Genomic DNA, 23,783 nt, shown 5'->3' on the forward strand with positions numbered 1-23,783 from the left:
CTTGCTCACTCCATTCAGAGAAGTTTAAGCCATTAAACATGATAACAGATGAAACTTGTGAATAAATTGAAATATCTATAACTTAATCATACAATGCTATATTAATTTTAAGTTTTATTCAGATTACAGAACATAACACAACATATTATAGTTCATCTTTGAGTAAAATTCTACAATATACTAACATACAAATAAATGTCATATTTATAATATTTGAAGATTAAATTTTTTTACTAAATACATATACTATTTTTGGACAATACGTATATCTGACTTAAGAATAATAAATTTTTTCACTTTCAAATTTATTAATAATAGAAAATTTTTTCTTTGAGTAAATCTAATTCTAAAATTAATTAACACATTAATATCTATACTGACATTTTATATCATAACTTTTCACTTTGGTGTACGTAAATAATAAATAATCAACAATAAACTTAATGCTATAAATAAAATATTTATAGATTTCACAAAATTAGAGAACATTACGTACTCAAAATAAATTTAAGTGGGTTTAAAATATTAATTTAATAGTTATCATCAATAATGAACATGAACTTAAGACTAAATTCATATATGCGCATAATTTATGGCCAAATTAAAATCTCTAAAAGAAAACAGGTAGAATATTTACAACCACAAATCCAGTTTTGATGGCATAAAAATTTAAAATCTACTTAATTAAATCCTACTATAAATAATTAATCAGAAAATCAGAACAGTAGACATCATCTATATATCATAATTAAACTAAAAAAAATCACATACTTGTAAAATACATGCAATGATACCACATGTAGAAATTAACTTAAGCGGAAGCCTTAATTAAGATTTTAAAAGTTGTGATTTTCATATCTGAATTGGTTGTCATAATTATTTTGGTTATGATAAAGTTAAACTTTAAGATTGATTTAGTTGAACTTTAAGATTATTGGTTTCTCTCCCTTTCTCTTTCTCTTTCTTTCGTACGTTCATAATGATGGCAGTTTACTAGAGTGTTTTCAGTAAAATAGAAACAGTAAAAATCTCGTATATTATGGGCAGAGAAAAACTATCTTTATATGTGTCATTACTTTTAATCTAATGCGTCTATTAAACATTAACATTAACGAATAAAATTAAATCATTAATAATTTATGAATAATTATAATTAGACGACCACAATAGAAGTTTAAATTATGATAAAGTTTTAAAATGGTTGAATTGAGATAGAACACCAAAAGAACCTTGATGACACAAGTAATTAAAGTGCAACTTTGATATTAAACAATTAAAGGATTCTCAGACACAATATTCTCATCCATTAGTGTGTGATTAAGCTGCTATGGATATATCTCAATGAGAGACCTTACTCCTAGAATTGGAGTTATCTTGTAGTCACTAAAACCAGCAGAGAATATTAATTTGGCCCATTCATTTTTATTTCTCTCCTTTCCAGCCAGCAACACCATCATCAGCATGTCAAAGAAGAGTTGTGTTTGAAGTGATTCATCATCACCTTTCTTCTCATCCTTCATCACCATATCTATGATAATCACCTTCCCTCCTTTGCTGTCATTTTTCATGATTGCCTCTTTGCATTTCCTCAATATGTTCAAACATTCCTTGTCCTCCCAGTCATGCAAAATTCACTACAGTATTACAACTCAAAGTGAAATTTATGATACAAAAAAAAAAAAAACAGTAAAAGAAAAATTCAGTCATGCATGTATACCTTAACAAAATTATGTCATAATGTGAGGATTTTAACTTTTATAATTATAGAAAAATTTAGATATAATGATGAGCATGTCGACCCATCAAAAGTAATAATAGTTCGTCCAAAAAAACTCCTCCTAAGTAACCCATCAGGAGTATAATCTAAATCATATCAATATATAGTTCTACTTGAATTTTATATAGGTCTATCTAAATTGTTTGTAAATTTCTTCTCAAACACTATAAATATATAAAGGATTCAATATCAAAATTGTAATTAATTCTCTATCTTGGAACTCTACTAAATATTGAATATTGACAAGTCCCTTACATGTATCCCTTCCCCCAGTTTATTGGATCATCGCTAACTACAAGCCTTTCATTTTCCTATCTTGTGCTAACCTAGAGAAGAAATCAGGTTAAAACTCCTTAACATAGTTGATAAACCCATATTTCATAAATTATTTTGTACTTAGTTTGAGTGATTTATTCAATTCTTCACCCACTTATTCACATTAATTGCATGGTTTACTTTCCCTTCCTTATTATGTGATGTATGTGAAAAACATGTTTCCTAAGCTTTAAAATTAATTATTTTAATTACCTTTATTTCCATTCGATGCCGTGATTAGTGTGTTGAGTAGTTTCAGATTTTCTAAGGCAGAATGACTTAAAGGATGGAAAAGGAAACGTACAAAAATGGAAGGGAAGTGCGAAACGGAGTTCCTGAAGGAACTGGCATCCACGCGATTGCATGACTGACGCGATCGCGTGCCAGAAGCAAAGAAGCAGCGACGCGGCCGCATGACTGACGCGACCGCGCGCCTTAAGCAGAACATATATGATGTGGACGCGTGACTGACGCGACCGCGTGGCTAGAAAATGCTCCGAATGACGCGACCGCGTGACCCACGCGGATGCGTGACAGAGGCCATGTACCAGAATTCACAGAATACGCCCCCAGCGGTTTCTGAAGCCCTTTTGGCCCAGATCCAAGTACAGAACACACAGATTAGAGGCTATAAAGTGTAAGAATGCATCCATTCAAAGGGAGCTCGCATTTTTGTTACTTCCCATGATTTAGATTTAGTCTTGAGAGAGGTTCTCTCCTCTCTCTCTTAGGATTTAGGACTTCTCTTAGTTTGTAAGAGTGACTCTCGATCCAGGTTTTACGTTTCTTTGTTTTAAACTTCCCTTTTTATTTTTATTTATTTATTCCAGCACTTGAGTTGATTATTTACTTTTATAATTTAATTTATGAATTATTCCATGTTACAGATTGTTATTTGAATTAATGATATTTGAGGTATTCCAATTTATGATTGCTCTCTTTAATTCATGTTACTATTGGCTTCCATCTAAGGATATTCTTATTCCAGCAATTTACTTTTCCCGTTTTGGTCTTGGTTAAGAAATCAGTAACTCAACAGTCACCAACTCAGTATAATTGATAATCGTTATCTTGCAAATTTTACTGAACTTCAATAATCCCAACTTTTTCTTAGGAAATAAATAGGATTCGAAGGTCAAACTAATTAGTCCCTTGACTTTCCTTTGCCTTAAAGGTTGACTAAGTGGAATTTAGATTCAACTTTCATTATTGTTGAGAGAGATAACTAAGTTGGACTTCCAATTTCTCTTACCTTGCCAAAAGTTTGCTTTACAGTTTTATTTATTTTAATTGCCATTTACTTTACTTGTCATTTAAATCACTAGCCTCTCACCTTCTAAACCCCGATTACAACCTTTATAGCCAATAATAAGAACATACTTCCTTGCAGTTCCTTGAGAAGACGACCCGAGGTTTGAATACTCGGTTAACAATTTTTAAGGGGTTTGTTACTTGTGATAACCAAAACGTTTGTACGAAGGGATTTCTGTCAGTTTAGAGACTATATCTACAACGCGACTGTTTTTATGAAATTCTTTACTGGCAAAAATCCTAACGCCAATAGTAAATGGTTAACGAAAAAAATGAGCCGTTTAGCTTTCCGAAGAAATATCATTCACCCAATTATAATTAAACGAGAATTTAATCTAATATATTGAATACATTTACTGCATCTGTTGTTGTTGTTGTTGTTGTTTTTGTTGTTGTTGTTACGGACCCGGTTCCTGGATCCCCTATCGGAGCAGCCTCCGACCTGATTATCCAGGCTTTGACCCTATTCGCGGTTCAAACTGATCCTACAATTCCTAACTAACATTCAATATCCCTCTTATCTTAATCGATAAGATAAGATAACTACCTCGAGCTATATAAAAAAGGGAGACAGAGTCCCCCTCAGGTACGTTACTCACTCCCTACACACATACCTCTTAGATTCATTCTGACTTGAGCGTCGGAGTGTCTTTAAAGGTACCCACCCCCGTCACTCCAGTCAAACAACCTGACAACCGCCTCGACTCGTAAGTCTCTAATCAATCTCACAACCCGTATTAGAGACTTCTAGTACATTGGCACTGTCTGTAGGTTCTTACCAAATCGTGGCGTGCCATATGACGGAAAATCTTGAAGAGCAATACTCAAGCCATCACCACGATTCAAACCCGCGAAGCCAGACACCAAACTTTGGGATAGCATTTCTCTCACCCACGGAAGGATAACCGGTGCTGTGCATCATTAGCCAACCCCTGTCCGGTGGCAACAGAAGAAGGACAATCGGCAGCCCGGTAAAGTCCAAGCACCTGATGGCCTAAGAGAGAAAATAATCCAGATAAATCAAGAACTTTGTCTCAGAGTGCAAAACCTCGAACGCCGAGTCACGTCCAAGAAACAATACCACCCGAAACACGCAAGTCAAGCAACTTTTAGGACCCGATCGCATCGTGAAACCAGGAACGTCAGGTCACCTGAACAATGACATGGAAAACGATGCAACCGCAGCGTTTTCAGAGATCCAAAATGCCGACACGATGAGGACAACCGAAGATACCGTCAAGATGCCAAGCGAACACGAAGCGAACATGTGATAATGGGAGCCACCCCATTCACTGAGAAAATTATGAAAGCCAAGCTCTCAAAGGGCTTCGACAAGCCCACTAATATGAAATACGATGGGACGAAGGACCTGCAAGAGCATCTCACGGCCTTTGAGGCCAGGATGAACCTAGAGGGAGCCACCGATGCGGTCCAATGCAGGGCCTTTTCAGTAACCCTAGTCAGCCCCGTGATCAAATAGTTCAACGCCCTGCCCAATGGCTCCATAGCCAGTTTCGACGATGTCTCCGTGAAGTTTATGGCATAGTTCACCACCAGGATCACCAAAGAAAAACATCTTATCACCCTACTCGGAATCACTCAAAGACAAGACGAATCCACGAGAAAATACCTCAATAGGTTCAACGATGAGTGCCTAACGGTCGACAGACTTATGGACTCGGTAGTCGGTATTTGTCTAACCAATGGCTTCATGAATGAAGACTTCCAAATGCCCCTTACCACCAAGCCAGTCTGGACCATGCACGAAATCCAAAACCTCACAAGAGATTACACAAATGATGAAGAGGTAAGCCAAGTCATGGCCGCCAATAAACGGCAAGATGACACCTCGTAACAACCCACGACCAAAAGATACCCCAAAAGAATACTTCAAATCCACTAACACAAGCCAGCCGCCCAGGGTAAGAAAGTTCACTAACTACACACCTACTCGCCCCGATCACAGAGATCTATCACCAAATAACGGAACGAGACATCCTCTTGAAGGCGCGACAACTAAAAAAGTGAACAAATGGAAATAAAAGCCTATACTGCAACTACAACAGAGGGTACAAACACAAGACCCAAGACTGCTTTGATCTGAAGGATGCTATCAAACAGGCCATCCGAGATGGCAAACTGCTCGAATTTGCCAAGATCATCCGAGAACCCAGAAAGATTGAAAGAGAAAGATCACCAAAATGGGAAGGATTCAGCCCTAGAATGGCGTAACAAGCACACCAGGAAAGCCCAAAAATTGACCCGACCATAATAGTAAATGTGATCACAGGGAAAGACGCACCAGAAAAATCCAAATCAATGCTAAAGAAAGACCTTGGGGTGCTAGCCGTAAAGAATGAAACACCAACCTCGACCCTCCCAGCAGTAATCACATTCCTTCCCGATGACTGCCAACACGGTATCTCGACACAGGACGCCCCCTTCGTAATCTCAGCCAGAGTCGGAACCAGCCTAGTCAAATGGATACTTGTAGATACTAGAGCAGACTTCAACATCCTTTTCTGAGGTACCTTCGACAAGCTTGGGCTCCGAAACGAAAACATATGAGACCATCGTAACGGAATAACCGGGCTTGGAGATAATTTTCTCAAATTAGATAGCTCCATCGTACTACCAGTCACCATCGGTACTGGGAAATAAAGGAAAACCATTATATCATAATTCGTAGTGCTAAAAGACTCCATGGCTTATAACATCATCCTTGGAAAAAAGACAATCAACGGCCTATCCACCCTCATCTTTACGAAGTTCCTAATCATAAAGTTTCAGGCCGACAACAGCACCATTGAAACAATACACGGGGACCAGAAAGTTACAATAGAGTGCGACAACACCAGTCTCGCCCTCCGCAAAAGGTCCCGAGATGCGGTAGACATCTTTTTTGCCGACCTCGTTGCACGCTAAGACGGCCAACCCCGACTAGAATCGGAAAGAGACATGGAAAAACTGCAAATAGGGCAGACCAAGGATGAATTCACATTCATCAACAAAAACCTACCTACAACCTAAAAGGCAACTTGATCAAGCTCCTAAGACAAAACAAGAACATATTTGCATTAACCCGGCCGACATGCCAAGCATAGACCCTGATCTAATGTCCCATCGATTAGTTGTAAATCCAAAGGCTAAACCGATGGCTTAGAGGAGAAGAAAAATGTCCCCCGACTGAGCATCCGAAGTCAGCAGACAAGTCAAAGCACTACTTGAAGCAAGCTTCATCCAAGAGCTCCCCTACATGACCTGGTTGGCCGACGTCGTACTAGTAAAAAAGGCAAATGACAAGTGGCAAATGTGCGCCGATTACACGGACATGAACAGAGCTTGTCCTAAAGAAGCCTTTCCCCTACCAAACATCGACGGACTAGTAGACGCTGCCTCGAGACATCAGTACCTTAACTTTATGGATGCCTACTCCGAGTACAATCAAATACCCATGCACCAACCTGACGAGGTGAAAACTGCGTTTGTTGTAACACCCTCACTATCAGAATGTCAAACTTTTGGTTGCGCCACTCTGATAGCAAGAAGTATTATGACGACTTCATATACTTAGTAATAAAGTATGAGCCTTTAACTCGAAATCCTATCGCTATTTTCTTTGAAAAATCAGAAATAAATACTTTACCTTGAAAACAAACAAGCATATTCATATATACAAAACTTATTACATAAGTAGTTTATGAATATAATATACATATAAAACATACCACTGTTATCCCTCTTACAATATTATAATAACAAAGACGAGGGAAGAAAAATTATCTAACTAAAACAACATCGTATAAACAAAACGCAATAAAACTCTTCGTAAGCTCCTTCATCCCATTCTTGAAAAGGTAAAACTGTAGGGAGGTAAGAACCTAACCACACGGTCTCACCATGGAGTTTCAGAATTGTCGTAAGAAGATATTTAATAAGAAAACTGATTTCAAGCTTAGTGATTATCATTGTCTTATGAATCTTTTAAAAACCAATGACTAATTATCCAAAAATCTTTTTTTTTTTTAAAAAAAAATCAATATTTAAATATTTTAGAAATACAAAACCTTTCTTTTCTTATAAGAAAATCTTAATCAGTTTTCTAGACTGAATGAATGACCAACCTGTTCTAAGCATAGGTTCATTAAGTGTATGCTGAACCAACTTGACTTTTCATACTTTACAAAAACCTCAATAAAAAGCCAATTACAGTCTCATGCCCATTCACGCAATCAATCAGCACTTAGCATCAATTCAGCACTAAAATTCAATCTCAAAAATACCACACCGGAGCAAATACAGACAAAACAGACAAGAAAAGCACAGACATAGATAGCAGTTACAGCAAGTAACTCAAATAACAGTTAATAATATTTAAGCAATTAGGCATCCCAAAACAAATTCAAACCCAAATAAAGCATGCAAATGCATATGATGTATGTCTGCTCTATGGCCGATGAGTCTCATCAGTCGGTTATATAGCCAACCCGACATGTCCGGTAGCTAACCCGGGCATCGTCCTCTTGAAAACTGGTGAGCGATATAGTACCACGATCCTCACCTGGTGTGTGGTAAACCACCTCGATCCCCACCATCTGCGGGCGTTAAACCACCTCGATCCCCCCCAGATGTTTTCAATTGAAAAAAAACCCTGTGGGCGGTAAATGACCACGATCCTCACCAAACATATTCATTTAAAAACTAGTGGGCGGTAAATAACCACGATCCTCACAAAATAATTTTCTTTAAAATCTGGTGGGCGGTAAATAACCATTATCCCGCAAAACATTCCCATATCAAATTCATCCTCATCATCATCATCATCATTCAATTCATTCAATAATTATTATCATCACACCTCCTTTTCCGTTAATCAATTATTCACACTCAAAAACATTATTCTCTTCTCAAAGAAATCAAACTCGAAACATAAACCTTTCCTTGATAAATCGAATTCAAAATAGTATAATTCTTTTCTTAACTAAATAAAACTCAAAATATAATACTTTTCTTAATAAATTGAAATTCCAACATAATACTTTTCTTAATTAATTGAAACTCCAACATAATACTTTTCTTAATAAATCAAGTTCCAAAACATAATGCATTTTTTTCTTTATAAATCGAAGTCAAATAATATAATTCTTTTATCCATACTTGTTTAAATAATACTTCAAGCCAAATCTCTATTTTTTATAAAAATTTTGGCAACATCTCCTTTAAAATTCAGACTTTGCCACCCATCTTGGGTCCCAACCAAACCACCTTTCAAACCCTTTTCAAATCATTTCCAATAATCCAAACTAATTCCAATATCAAAATCATTTCCAACTCTCAATTCATTACTAATAAATCAAACAAACATTTTCTCAAACTCTTTTTAACGATTGCAAACCCAAGCCATTCCTTAATATAAATATATATATAAATCAATTTTCCAAAATAAATTCATTTTTCAGTATAAACATTTAATAACCACATGCCAACTCAAGAAAATCAATAATCTAATCAAGCAATTAATAATCTAATCAAGCAAACAATTCAATTCAATCCATAAAACTCACGTTATCACTAAATATATATTTTTCGCATCAACATCAATTTATAACAATTCCGTAATATAAAATAAGTTTAAGAAAAATTCCTACCTCATTCGAGACTTAAATACGTGACAAACTCCGTTTTCTCTCGGCCTATAACCTCAGCAGTCACAACCACAGCCCATTCCACTATCGCAGTAACGACGGCAACCCTAAACATGACATGAAACAATCCGGAACTGATCCTACATTGCCGAAACCTAAAAAAATTCTAACCAAAATAACAGAATATCAATTTCAACGGTTCTGGAACAAAAACACTTACCATAACCAAGGAGAAATGACCACACCAACGGCAACAGCTCAAGCAAAGGTTTCGGCGGCCACAAAATCGTTTTTGGTGGCCAGAGGTGCGGTGGCCATGGCCACAGCAGCAGCGGAGCTCCAACGGTGACGTAAACCTCTCCTCCTTCTTACTCATTCCGTTCTCCCTCTCTCCCCAACCTTGTCCGGCAGTAGCGGCGAGAAAGACGGTGACGCGGGCTTCCTCTTTAGTTCGCGATTCCAACCGTGGCGGCGACTTACCTCGACGGCATCAGGGCACGAAGGCGACGACGAACATAACGTGATGGCAGCTTCTCCTCGACGGCAGCGAGCTCCCAGCAACGGATCCTTCCTCCGCGTTTCCTTCTCTCTCGTTCACGTGGTGACGGCAACAACAAACGAGTTCGATGGCTGGCGGCAACATCACGAGCTCTGGTGATGGGGTGTGGTGGCGGCGCAAGGCAGCAACCTCTCCCCAGCTAGCGCATTTTTCTCCCTCTCCTTCCCTTCTTCTTGGTACCATGGGTATTAGGGTTAGGAGGAAGGTGAGTGGCAATTGAAGAAGCTAGATTTAGGTTTAGAAAAAAATTAAGGTTAGTGAATTGGGAATTTAGGGTTTTTGATTTGGGAACTAGGGTTCTGGTATTGTATTAATTTGAAACCAAAATTTAATCCAAAATAATTAACTTTAAGAATACTATTTATTTTTCAACTTACAAATTATTTTTAATTAAATATTCTAATTTAAAATTAGAGATAAATAAATAAACTTTCTTTTAGTTTATAAAAATTAATCAAAACTTTCAATTATTTAATTTAAATTATATATAAAACTCTCTTTTATTTTTAATTACTAAAACTTTAAATTTTAATTAAACAAAAACCCAAATTATTAATTTCAATTAAACAAAAATATCTAATTATAATTGAAAATTATATAAATCCAAATTAATTTAAAACTTAAAGTCTCATAACTTTGATTTATTTACTTTTTAATAAAGACAACTTTTTGAAAATAAAATCATACATATAAACATAAATAATTCATTATTTATTTTTTAAAAACTGGTGTCTTACATTTGTAACCTCCGACGGCACGTACTGCTATACGGTCATGCTCTTCGGGTTAAAGAATGTCGGGGCCACCTACTAGAAGCTCGTCACCAAAATCTTCAAAGACCTCTCCGGACCAAGCTGAAGGTCTATATTGATGACATAGTTGCCAAAACACAAACAGGTGAGGAGCTCATCAATGACCTCGAACTCATACTGGACACTTTGAAGAAACACTGAATGCACCTTAACCTTACAAAGTGCACTTTCGGAATAAAAGTTGGAAAGTTCCTAGGTTTCATGATCACTCAACGGGGGATAGAGGCAAACCCGAAAAAATGCAAGGTCATTCTTGAGATGAGCATCCCGACAAGTCTTAAAGACATCGAAAGGTTGATTGGACGATTAGCCGCCCTTTCCCGCTTCCTCAGGGCCTCGGTTTAGAAAGCCATCCCTTTCTTTAAACTCATGAAAAAGGGTATAAGCTTTAAATGGGAACCTGAGTGTGAAGAAACCTTCAAACACTTCAAAAAAGTGCTAGCAAAACCTCCCATACTCTCCAAACCGGGGAGACACTTTATCTTTACTTATCCATAACAGAGGAAGCACTAGTTGCAGTGCTTGTTCAAGAAGATGAGAAAAAAATACAAAATCCCGTTTACTTTATAAGTAAGGTCTTCCAAATTGCATAAACATGCTACTCCAGACTCGAAAAACTCGCCTTCACACTGCTCACGGCGTCCCGACGCCTCCGGTATATTTCCAGACCCACCTCATCACAATCTGGACAGACTAGGCGGTTAGGCAGGTACTGCAGAAGTCGGACCTCGCAGGACGAATGCTCGGTTGGTCCGTCGAATTATCACAATACATAATTGGATTCGAGGCTAGAAACGCAATTAAGGCCCATGCCATGGCAGACTTCATAGTCGAAATAACCGCAGGAAATGAACCTGCAGAAACTTGTAAGCTCCATATTGATGGCTTGTCAAACACCAGCTTAGGAGGAGTAGGAATAGTACTAGAAAACGAGAACGGAATCAGAATCGAACAATCCATTCGATACGAGTTCTCGATCTCCAAAAATCAAGCCAAATATGAAGCCATCTTAGCCAGAGAAGTCGGCGGAAAAGTGTTAGAAGTCTGTAGCGACTCCCAGGTGGTCAGCTCCCAAACAAACGGAGACTAGGAAAAACGGGACCTTTTGCTGCAGCAATACCTAGCCAGGATGAAAGAACTGGCGGCCGAGTTTGACGAAGTAACCATCCAGCACATTCCCAGGGAACGAAACGCAAATGATGACTTAATCTCAAAATTGACAAGTACCAAATTAGTCTCGGAAAATCGATCATTGATTTGGGAGGTTATCAAGACACCACCCGTCTCACTCGCGACCTCGGTCGACCTCCCCATCAGAAGGCAACACTCTTGGAACTTCCTGATTCTCCAATACTTTACTAACGGGAGCCTACCTGAGGATCCTAAAGAAGCAAAATTCATAAAGCAAGAAGCAACAAATTACACCATAATAGCAGGGCAATTATACAAGCACGAACTATCACAGCCCCTCCTGAAATGCATAGAACCCAGTAACGCAGACTACATACTTCGCAAAATTCACGAAGGATGTTGCAGCCATCATGTGGGGGAAAAACCCTGGCTCAAAAGGTTATCCGATCAGAGTATTTTTGGCCCTCCATCATAAAAGACTACCTTCAACTAGTGAAAAATTGCGACAAGTGCCAAATCCACATCGACCTCCATCAGGCCACCCCCTACCAACTAAGCGTCATAACGGTAGATCAACCTTTTGGAACCTTGGGAATCGACCTCGTTGGTCCTTTCCCCACATCTCCCGGGCAGCTTTAATACCTCATCGTTGCCATCGACTACTACATGAAAGTGGATCGAAGCCGAGGCCTTAGCCACCATCATGGCCCCCAGTGTCGGAAGTTCTTTTCGAGACAATTTATAACCTGATTCGGAATCCTGAGATCGTAATCTCGGATAACAGGATCTAATTTGTGGACAAATGATTCAAGGAATTCCTAAAAGGACTCGGCATCTACCAGCGGTTCAGTTCTGTAGAGCATCTACAAACAAACGGACAACTAGAAGCGGCCAACAAAATAATAGTGAAGGGTTTCAAGAAGCGACTAGACGAGGCCAAGGGATTATGAGCTAATGAACTCGAATCCGTCCTTTGGTCGTACCGAACCTCCCCTCAAACCTAAACCGGAGAGACCCTCTTTCGGCTAACATACGGCCTATAGGTCGTCATCCCAGGAGAAGTCAGAGATCCCAGTCCACGTAGAACCGTGGGAGAACATGACAAAGAAGCTGAGCGAGACTTCGCAGACGAAGTTAGGAGCATAGCACAGCTATAGAAGCTAGCCCTAAAACAAAGGATAAGACTAAAGTACAATCGCAGCATGGTGCAATGAGACTTCAGACCAGGAGACCTCGTCTTACGATGAAACGACGTCGGTCACCCTACTCCCGGAGAAGGGAAGCTCACGCCCAATTGGAAGGTCCCCCTACCGGATCAAGATGGTAATCGAGAAAGGAGCTTACAAGCTCGAACAGTTAAATGGGACCGAGCTTCCGAGATTTTGGAATGCCACCAACATGCGGTGTTACTACACGTAGGAGCATCCTTCCAAGTGACAAGATCAAAGTCATTTAGATTGTCTTTTTATTTCCTTTCATTGTTTGAGTTTGTTTACTGTTCTATCACATATTTTCTTTATTGGGCACTCTTTTCAACCCACATCGGAAGTTTTAACGAGGTCCAAACTTTAAATAAAATTTATTTTTTACACTTTCCTCTCCAAAGCATTGCCCCAACCAACGGCACGAGCAAAATATGGCTACCCTCGGGGACCGATCATCCCCGAGGCCAAAACAATTGGATATCGACAAAATTAAACAAGTATTTAACACAGCCGCCAAGGGGCCAACTATTCATACGCACGAAGCCCACCATGAGACCACAAAAGCATTCATAAAAACCGAGGAAATGGTCTAAATGGATTCAACATAAAAAATAGTAACAGCCAAACAAATGGCTTACAAACCAAATAAGTATATATCATGCCAAAAATGGCTTGCAAACTTAGAAAAAAATTACAAATAATCACTCTAGGTCCATGATTTGGCCATCCTTAATAGTCCGAAACGCACCCATCATGGACACGTCCACACCCGGAGCAAAGATCAAAGCCTGGGGCCTCATGGTCTCCTCAACAGCCAAAATTGCACCCTTGATATACTCCAGTAATGCTCCCTTCTCCTTCTTCAGCTTCGCCACCTCGGCCTTAACGCCTCCGCCTCGACGAGCCAGACAACAACCTTAGAGTCGGCATCCAAGGCCCGGTGGCGTTTACCCAATAGTTAAGTGAGAAGCAAAGTCTCCACCTCTAAAAGATGGAGAAGTTTGGCACCGGCATCCTCGGCATCTTTGGCAGCCCTCAAACGAGCCGACTCTGCCACCTCCAGCTTCTTCTTAAGCTTCTCGGCTTTTGCCTAGGACTGCCGAAGCTTTTCATCCAAAAGCCCTACCTCGGCCAACACCGGCTCCGCCTTACAAACAATAACAGTGGAACGAAGGAGGGCCTGGTACACCGACTTTGCTTGGCCGGCGACATCGTAGTTGTGAAAAAACTCCTTTGTATCGGGAAGGAGGTGCTGATCAATGAAGGTCGAAGCATCAAAACTTCGGTCATTACAGAGGGTACCGGCCCCTCCTCCTCCACGTTTTCCCCGCTACTCCCTTCGGTCACTCTCCTCCGCTTCCTATTTGCCTCGGCAGACGAAACCATAACGACCTCCTCCTCGGCCCCGTTGGCAACCGTCCCGGGCGAAGCGACACTAGTCGCCCCGATCGAAACCAGGTCCTGAGAGACAGTTCGAGAATTTGCCTAAGGCCGAGATTGAGGCGTTGATGGCAAACCCTCCTTGCCCTCCTCCTTGGCTACGGCAGCCTTCAACCTCACTAAGGTGGTCAACCCTCCGGTCATCTGAACTGAAAAAGGAAAAAGAAGAAAGAATGAGTCTCAAACTCGGGAAGTAAAAAGGTACCAAAGAAAGCAGTTAAGCACACACCAATGTAAGTTTGGCACGTCGCCGGATCGCCCATGATGTCCTAAGTATTCAATGAACCTTCCCCGAAAATCGACCACAAAACATTGCTGTTGTCTTTGCTCTCGGGAGACAACCCCTTGTAGGTTACACGCGTCAAGTACGACGCAATAGCCCAAAATTCTAGTCGGAAACTGACGTTCAACCTCCAAGGTCAACCAAAAGGGATGGTGCCCCCGAATAGGACGCACTTTAAAGTCCTTCCTTTAAACCCGTGAAAAGAGTCTTCAAATAACTCAAATATTTGCCGGCTCGACTGAGCTCAGAACAACACATAACTCTTTTTGTGTTTCGCTTCCTTGGTCGGAAGAGTACACAAAAAGAAAAACAGGAACACCTCCACTCGAGCTAGAAGTTCCAAGTACTTGTAGACCAACTCAAAGGTCCAGATGGCCGCCCAACTATTGGATGAAATTGAGATGGCGCCACCAAACATCAGTTAAGCAGTGCCTGCACAAACTTCAAGAATGGAAATTGCTCCCCCAGCCATGTGAACATAGATTCAAAACCCACATCCAATCGACAACTCAGGGGAGTCATGGTTTATATAGCAGACCCTTTCGTTCGCCCCAGGGAGTATGAGCTCGTACTGATGCTCCAGCCCTGGCCAAATGACTATATATATGTATACTCTAGCCGGCCTTAGCTTCGTAGGTTGAGTTCGGAGCTTCTTATCTGTATTTTGGAATTTTGATCCATATATATGCTTTAAACCTTCCATTTGATCTTGCTTATCCATCCATGCTTATCTTTCGTGAGTGATGCGATTTTTGCTTCGTTTTTTACTAACTTCCCTTTCAAGGCCCCTAGTTATAATTCTCTTCAATTATATTATATACGTATTTTTACTTTTAGAGGACGTAGCACCTCACCACCTCTGATTTACGTCGAAGGCGTAAAGCTCTGCGTGGTAGGGTGTTACAATTTTCACCATTTCTATCCAGAAAAACCCAAAAATACCTTCAAAATGAAAGACGCAACAGCAAATAAATCAAGGGTTAAAGGATGAAAAACAAAATGAACCTACAATAAAATGGGAGGTACCAACTTGATCCTGAAGAATCACACAAGGAAGAGGAAACTGCATTCAAGCAGTGGCAGAATAAAGGTACGTCAGGGAAGAACCAAACGCCAAATGAAGAACTACAGAAGCAGAGTGAGCGAAAGGAGAAGAAGAAAACCACAAGCGAGGGAAATAAAAAGAGAGAGAAATAGTTACAAAATAAACATAAAACGTTTCAAGAAGAAACACGAAGAGGCAAAAGGCAAAATTGGAAAGAGAAACCAAAAAGTCCCTTTCGCATTAAATGTCATCATGGCACCTAGGGGAACGCAACTGACAAAACTCCCTTCAAGGAAAGCAACAGACAAGCCACGAAATGGCCAAGCGCTCCTCGAATCCCCAACCTCGACCGAGGAACCCGGATGATGCGCTCCTTGCCAAGCCACGCAACGGCAACCAAAAGTACCTTCAGCGATAAAGACCGAGCACACTCACTCTCTTGCTCCGGGGGCAACTGTTACGGACCCAGTTCCCGGGTCCCCCATCGGAGCAGCCTTCGACCTGATTACCCGGGCTCTAACCCCCTTCGCGGTCCAACCGGCCCAACAATTCCTAGCCAACATTCAATATATCTCTTATCTTAATTGATAAGATAATATAACTACCTCGAGCTATATAAAGGGGAGCCAGAAGCCCCCTCAAGTACGTTACTCACTCCTTACACACATACCTCCTAGATCCATTCTAACTTGAGCGTCAGAATGTCTTTGCAGGTACTCACCCCGCCGCTCCAGTCAGACAACCCGACAACCACATCGACTCGCAAGTCCCTGATCTATCTCACAATCCGTACCAAAAATTTCTATTATTATTATTAGATGCTAATTTTATTGTTTTTAATTTATAATTATTATTAAAACTCAAAATTCTAAACGAATAGAACCAATTGTACAATATATACATCTAAAAAGACTATGATGTCAGTTTTTTTTATTGATCATCGGTCTTTGTTTTGTTGAATCAGGTTTTACGTTTAAGTCTATTTTTGTGAGAACAGAAAGTGATTAAGTGAGGCACTTTAAACCAAGGTTCTGAAAACTAAACCGGTCATCGAACCGTTTTAGTTATTGGTTTACTGGTTTATAGGTTCAACCGGTTTGACTGTGATTGAACCGAAAAAACTATTTTATAATAAAATAATAAATAAAATATAAATAAACACATTAAAATATAATTGTAGTTTAATATAAACTTTAAAATATCATCCAAATTAAAAGTATTACATAAACCAAAATGTTATGATCCCATTCAAATACAAACTCAAGTCAAATAACAAAAAGATCCAACCAAACATAAAATGTCAACACCCAAATTTATCATCAATCATATTTATTCATATTCACAATTTTATCACATTCATTCATATTCACAATCCCTGGCCTTATTAAGCATGTATGTTCCACAATTAATGTCTACACCTAAAAATAAACCAATAACAAAAATTGTGTATTAAATTCAGTGAAACCATTCATCCACTTGAAAAGAGAACATTAGCAACAACATCCTTTGCTAATTTTGCATACTTCTGATATTCATAAACAGTGGCTACTACATCTTATGATTTAATATTAGGAAGGGTACTAGTTATGCCCATCATAATTACTTAGTCTTTTAAAAGTATAAATAAGAGACATTCAAGAGATGGTTTCAGTTATGGAAGGCACCCAGTCCTTTTGTCAATTTGGAAACATTCAAAATTGTGTTCTATCATTCCTACCAACCCGATATGCGTCCAATTTTGCCAGAAATTTGCTGGAATGAAGTTACAGAATGGAAAATTGAGTGGGAAGAGATTAAAGCTAGACTAAGGCAACAACAGCAACCACCACAAATCGATCAAGAAGCAACCAAATCTCAGCTATCAACAGAACAAAAAATCGCAGCAACATCAACAGAAATTCAAGAAAAAAGAGAGGCCGAAATTGATGCAAATTCAGATTCAACAAGCAATTTAGCAACAAATCCAACAACAGATCACAAATTCAATTTCACAAGATCAGTTCCCAAATCAACAAGTCCAGAATATGAAATTGATGAAGAAGAAAAAATAGATTTCAATTTTGAATTCAACCACAACAACAACAAGAAGAATCAATAGAAATTGCAGATCAAGTAGAAATTCAAAATTCAAATCCAGAAATTCAATAAAAAAATAACTCTAAATCCAAAAAATTAGGTACGCTTAGAGACAATTGCAAAAGTAGCAGATCGCAACAATAGTGGGAAAATCAGAACAACTTTCAAAGATTCAAGCAGAACTGCTTTTATTATGGGATCTTCAGCAGCGGCTTTCGGCGGGGTGACTTCTCCTCTCTCGCAGCTTCGGTCTCTCTCGCTTCCTTCCTCACGTGACAACGATGACGATGGCTTTGCGCAGCTCCAAAAAACCCTAGCAGCGGCAGTGATGGATTGACAGCGATGGAGGCACGGTGGCAACGGTGGCTGGACAGAAGTTGCGCTGGTGGCTTCGATGACATTGAGACGATGAAGGACTGGAGAAGCTCGAGGGAGTTCTGCTTCACGTTGTGAGAGTATAGGGAAGACTATCTGGAGGGGTAATGGTTAGGGAACTTAGGATGTTAGGGTTGCACGAAGAGAACGCTGCCGTTTTTTGGAAAAATTCAAAAATCGGCCGGATCACAGTTCGATTCGACCAATCGATTCCTAACTGGTTCAAAGGTCCAACTCCGATTTCTCAATCTTCCGGTTATAAGTTTTGTTCGAACCGTATTTGTTAACGGTTCACAGTTCGATTGGTTCAACCGACCGGTTCGAACCGATTTTCAAAACCTTGCTTTAAACTTTTTATGTTACCGTTTATCATTGTGCTTTGGAGCATAATTAGTGCACATAATAAAATAAAACAACAGAATAAACTAAAAATTTAATTTTGATGTACTATTAATATAGAGTAATTTTACGCGTATATCTAATTACGTAATATTACATCAGAAAAAAATAATTATGTTTTATATTAACTGTATAAATGTTCATTTAAAAAAATAAATATAATTATACAATTGTATAAAATATTTTATATTATCGATGGATCAAAAATAAAGTCATAAATTAATGATATAAAATATTTTGTTAATAACTAATCAAAATAAGTATATCCTATAAGAAAATTAAAAGATTCACATTTCATCTCATCCTTGTGATAGCTATCTATTCTATCGCGCTACCAAGAGATTAAACAAAAAGTATATTCTCAAATACCGTATTTATCCATATGTAAACTTTCACATCTATGCGCATATAGTAATTATTAGGGGTGCACAGACTCGCCCGGTCCGAAGGCTCGGTCCGGTCCCGAACACTTTAGGGGCTAATTTGGTGTGATTTCATCGGGTTTAGGGTCGGGTAAGGGTCTCAAAAATAGACCTGGTCATTATTTCGGGTCGGGTCCGGCGGGCCATAGCTCGGGTCACCCGAAGTCGGCCCGGTGGCCCGGTCATCATACACAATTAATATTTTGTGTTATTAGTGATGGATCATAACTATTCTTATGTGGAATTTAAGTATTGTAAACCTTAATATTTTGTTTTATTAGTCATTATAAGACTATAAGTTAATGTTTTATGTTTAGAATGCATAAGACTTTAGACTAATGCATAATATTGTGTTATTTGTATTGATTTAAATATTTGGTATTATTAGACAATATTAGTATTGATTGTGGTTTTGCTTTAGTATTGATTGTGGTTATGCTTTAATTTTAAAGAATGGTTGGTTCTTGTTATATTTTTTAAGTGAATTTTACCATGCTAAATAATAGTTGGAGTCTTGGAAATTTGGATATTTTTACATGCTAGCTTACAAGAAGGTATCAACGTACACTACAACAATATAGATTATTTTTGAGGGTTATAATGTGTAAAAGAAAATTAAAATTTGTCAAAAAACAAAATTTGACACTATTTTAACTATGAAAATATGTTAATAAAAATTTTGTCAAAAATAGTATTTTTAACATATAAGTGATTGTGAAAAAAATTTAAATCTTATTTTGATAAATATTGACTGTTAAAAATAATTTGTTAGAAAATTTTGAGAACATATTTTCTGTGATACTTATTAATTGTCAAAAATACTATTTATTTTGACACTTATTGACTATAAAATATTTTCAACAAAAAAAATTTAACAAAGAATGAAATGAGATCTTGAAACTAAAGAATAAATTGAGATTTTGAAGATAAAGAATGAGTAGTATAATCCTAAACTGAGAGCAGTGTGATGTCAAAATTAACAGAGCCCAAAGAAGAAGAAAAATAGTGGAGTAAATTGAAAACAAATAAGTATCAAAATTGAGAAGTAATTTTCTACGGTCAAATTATTCATCAAAAAACATAGAAAATTTGACATTTGTAATATTTATCAAAAATATATATTAATTTTGACATTTAATTATGGTGTTAAAAAATAAAGTGTTAAATTAACTCTATTTTCTTGTAGTGGTAATGTAATGTTAACGGCCCGATTTTTACCCGATTTTCACCCGGTATAATTGTGGCCCGAAAGTGTATTGGTTTCATCGGGTCTAGGGTCGGGTTCGGGTCTAATAAATAGACCCGATGTATATTTCGGGTCGGGTCTGAGTTACATCAAACCCGGCTTCACCCGACCCATGTGCACCCCTAGTAATTATTAGGGAGTTAGTTAGTGTTAGCTAGTATAGCTACTTTTGTAAACAATGTGAGTAATAAATTTTAGAATTGACTTAATAAGATAAATTTTTTTTTTATTTTTAAATCATTTCTTAAATTTTAATATTAGGATAATTATTTACACACCTAATAAATTAAATATCTAACTATTGTTAACTGTATATGAGTAAATTGAATTAAAAAAATAACCATTCAATTAAAAATAATAAACATAATCATCTGTATACCTAATTACCTATTAAATTAAACATTCGATATATTTATTACTTACATTGTTTAATATTCTTATTATTTACCTATATTTTTTGATAGCCAATTGCTATGCGCATGCTTTCATACCTTAGCTTTGGTCTCATCAGTAATTATGAGTTCCAAGACAGATACACATTATTATTAGGCGAATTTTCTCATGCCTTTAACTTTAGTGCCAAAATTATCGAAGTTATTTTTTACAGTAAATTTTAAATATTAAAAAATTATTTATTTTTATATTTTTTAATTTAAATATTAATTTTTATCTCTTTTTAGTAAGTTAGACAAGTGTATATAGGCACCGTATCATAGCATACACCTTATTATTAATCTATATTCATATGATATAATTCTAACTATTCTTATAAATTCAATTAAATTAAACATAGGATTCTAAATAGAAAATAAAAATTTATTTAATATTTAATAATATAATCTCATATATAGGTTGCCTTCAATTAAAAAAATTCTCTCAAAAGGAAAATCCATTAAACAATAATTTGAAAGAAGAAAAAAAAACTATATTACTTAATGCAAACTGTTGGAGAATATTAGGTGATTTGAATCTTAATTAGATTGAACTTGATTCATATTTATGTTAATAATAGGATATTAGAAATTATTATTTAATTATTTTGTAATTTGTTCATCACCTATATATAAAGATGCCTATATAAATGGGATAGGATATTAAAGATTTATTATTATTTGATTAGGTTTTAATTTGTTCATCACTTATATTTTTTGGTTTTTTACGGTATTTTTCAATTCGATAAGTTAAAAACTAATTCACTGTGGATCGAAGTTCTATTTAAGAGTTTGTTATTAGCCAATAAATTACTATATCCACAAGACAAGATTTAAGCCCCTCATACTTATTTAAGCAGATTAGTAAACTAATCACTAAATCAATCCAACTTGGTTCGTTCATCATCTATATGAAAAGGAGTACTGTACATATAGGGGTGGCAGGCGGGCATGCCCGCCCCGCCCTACCCACCCTGTCAAACGCTCACTATTTGACATACTAGTTCGCTCCATCCCGTCTATTAAAGCGGTCCCAAATTTCTAACTCGTTCTATCTAATGACAAATTGGCAGGATAAGTCCACCATTTTTTTTTGAAAAATTATTAAATTATTAAATATTAAAAAATAATTTTATAAATATTTTAATAAATTTATAATTTCTAAATTCACAACTACTAAAGATTTTATAATTCTAAATATCTAATAAATATAATTATCAACAAATTTTTTTAAAATAAAATAATGAAACCAATATTGTCTAAAACAAAACAAATATTGTTTAAAGTATATAATAAATATTGTCCAAGTCTTTAATTAATTAAATATAGTCTAAATTATAACTTAAAATAAAACGAATAAATATTTCAAATACAAGTACAAAAATAATGTTCTAAATTCAATTATTATCTTAAAACCAAAAGGCCACCAAGAAAACCCATCCCACCTTGTCAAAATTCGTCAAAACCGATTAGAAGGTGCAAGTTAAGCAGACTTTTTTATTATAGCGGTCTCAAATTTCTAGGTCAATCCGCCTTTTTTAAGAAATTATGCGAGTCGGCCTGCGCGTTTCGACCCGTTTGCCATCTCTATATATATCATATTGGGTATTTAGGCAGCGTTTGATTTATGTCTTTCTTGAAACAGAGACACAGAGACATAAACATTAAAAATATGGACATAAATTATTAGTGTATATGTATTATGTTTGATAAAACATTAAATAAAACACCATAAAATTAAAAAAAATTCATATTTTATAAAAATTAATAAAAAAATAAAAATATAAAAAGTTGATAAAAAATAAAGTATAAAAAATTAATAAAAAATAAAAGTGTAAAAATTAATTTATAAAAATTAATAAAAAAATAAAAGTATAAAAAATTCTGTCTAATTAATTGTGTCTTTATTATGTCTCAAAATTTTGAAAAAATACTAACTACATATATTCTATGTGTATTTATGTATTAATGTGTCTATTTAAAATTTATATCTCACCAAACAAATAATAAACAAATACTAACGTGTCCATATTCCTGCATTTGTCTCTTTCAAACCAAACGTGCCTTATAGAATATATGATTATCAAGTTTTTAATTCGTGAGCAATTATCATGAATTATAAGACACAACTAATAATATTTTATTACCTTCAACAAAATAGCATTAGAGGGAGGAATAGCCTCAAACATGTCTCCTCCAACATATTTAAGGTTCTCAGTCCCTTCAAATTCGAAGCCAGCAACAACATGCGGTTGGTCGAATACAACGCACTGCAATTGGGGAAATGATTTGGCAATGGCCTTTGCAAGAGTTCCAGTGCCTCCACCAACATCAACCAATGATTCCAAACCCTCAAACACGCCCTTGTACTTGTCATCAAGCAACAAATTGCAAACCAATCGAGCATCACTTGCCATGGCGTCATTGTAAAGATTATTAAATTTAGGCTCACGGCCAAAAAACTCAAAAAAGATTATCCCATGCTCAGTTTGAAATGGTGTAGAATCATCATTTCTAAACCATGGAGACAATTGATGCCATGGTTTTGTGAAGATGGGATCAAGCATGGCAAGCAAGAAAGGCGTCACACTTAAGGGGTTGTCCTTAAGTAGCAACATAGATGAATCCGTTAGAACATACCCGACTTCGAGCTCATTGTTGGCCACATTCTTGGTAGCGAAGAAGCCAGAATGGATCAAGATTCTCATCAAGCGATGGATGAAGGAGGATTTTGATGGATGAATTTGCAATGAAGCAATAAGCTTTGAGAGTGGCATGGGTTGGCCATAATTATAAATGGTTTCAGGTATGCTTAAGTCAACAGCACATTTAAGGGACATAGAATTTATGAAATTGAATATGTGATTCCAAATGTGGCTTTGAGCTTTAAGAAGTTTAGCTGCTTGCATTTCACTTTGGAGTTCCATGATGTTTCTATATGAAATGCTAGATCGATCAATAACATAGCGTATATATGAACATCTAGAGACTGGTGAGGAACCCCACTTGGGTCTATTATTGATAAGGCAACGGTTTGTTTGGTACTGTTACTTTAAAAAAAAATAGTCTATAATATTATGTTTTAAATAAGATTTAAATACTATCCTTGTCTTCCTTATCCTCTATCTTCCTATTGACGCAGGCAGATTGATGGTACACTTAGGCTTGGTTTGGTAAAGCTTTTTGAAGAGGTGCTTGTGTTTTTTAAAAGCTCAAGTTCTTCATTTTATGTTTGGTAAATTAAAAAGATTATGTGCTTGTGCTTGCAGCTTTTAAAAGATTGGGGTACTTTTGAAAGCACCTAAGGTAGA

At 36.9% G+C, this 23,783-nt stretch overlaps 1 protein-coding gene across 1 annotated transcript; it reads right to left on the reverse strand.

Annotated features, from left to right (window-relative positions):
• Positions 1-1,235: 1,235 nt before the first annotated feature.
• On the reverse strand, positions 1,236-23,510 carry LOC112762462 (trans-resveratrol di-O-methyltransferase-like). Its single transcript, XM_025808299.3, has 2 exons — positions 22,620-23,510; positions 1,236-1,634 (listed from the first exon to the last, which is right to left on the reverse strand). Exons 1-2 carry the CDS (start codon positions 23,397-23,399, stop codon positions 1,632-1,634), a joined length of 783 nt encoding a protein of 260 aa, XP_025664084.2. The 5' UTR covers positions 23,400-23,510; the 3' UTR covers positions 1,236-1,631.
• Positions 23,511-23,783: the final 273 nt, after the last annotated feature.

This window comes from Arachis hypogaea, chromosome 17, assembly GCF_003086295.3.
Source record: "Arachis hypogaea cultivar Tifrunner chromosome 17, arahy.Tifrunner.gnm2.J5K5, whole genome shotgun sequence".
Lineage (NCBI taxonomy): Eukaryota > Viridiplantae > Streptophyta > Magnoliopsida > Fabales > Fabaceae > Arachis > Arachis hypogaea.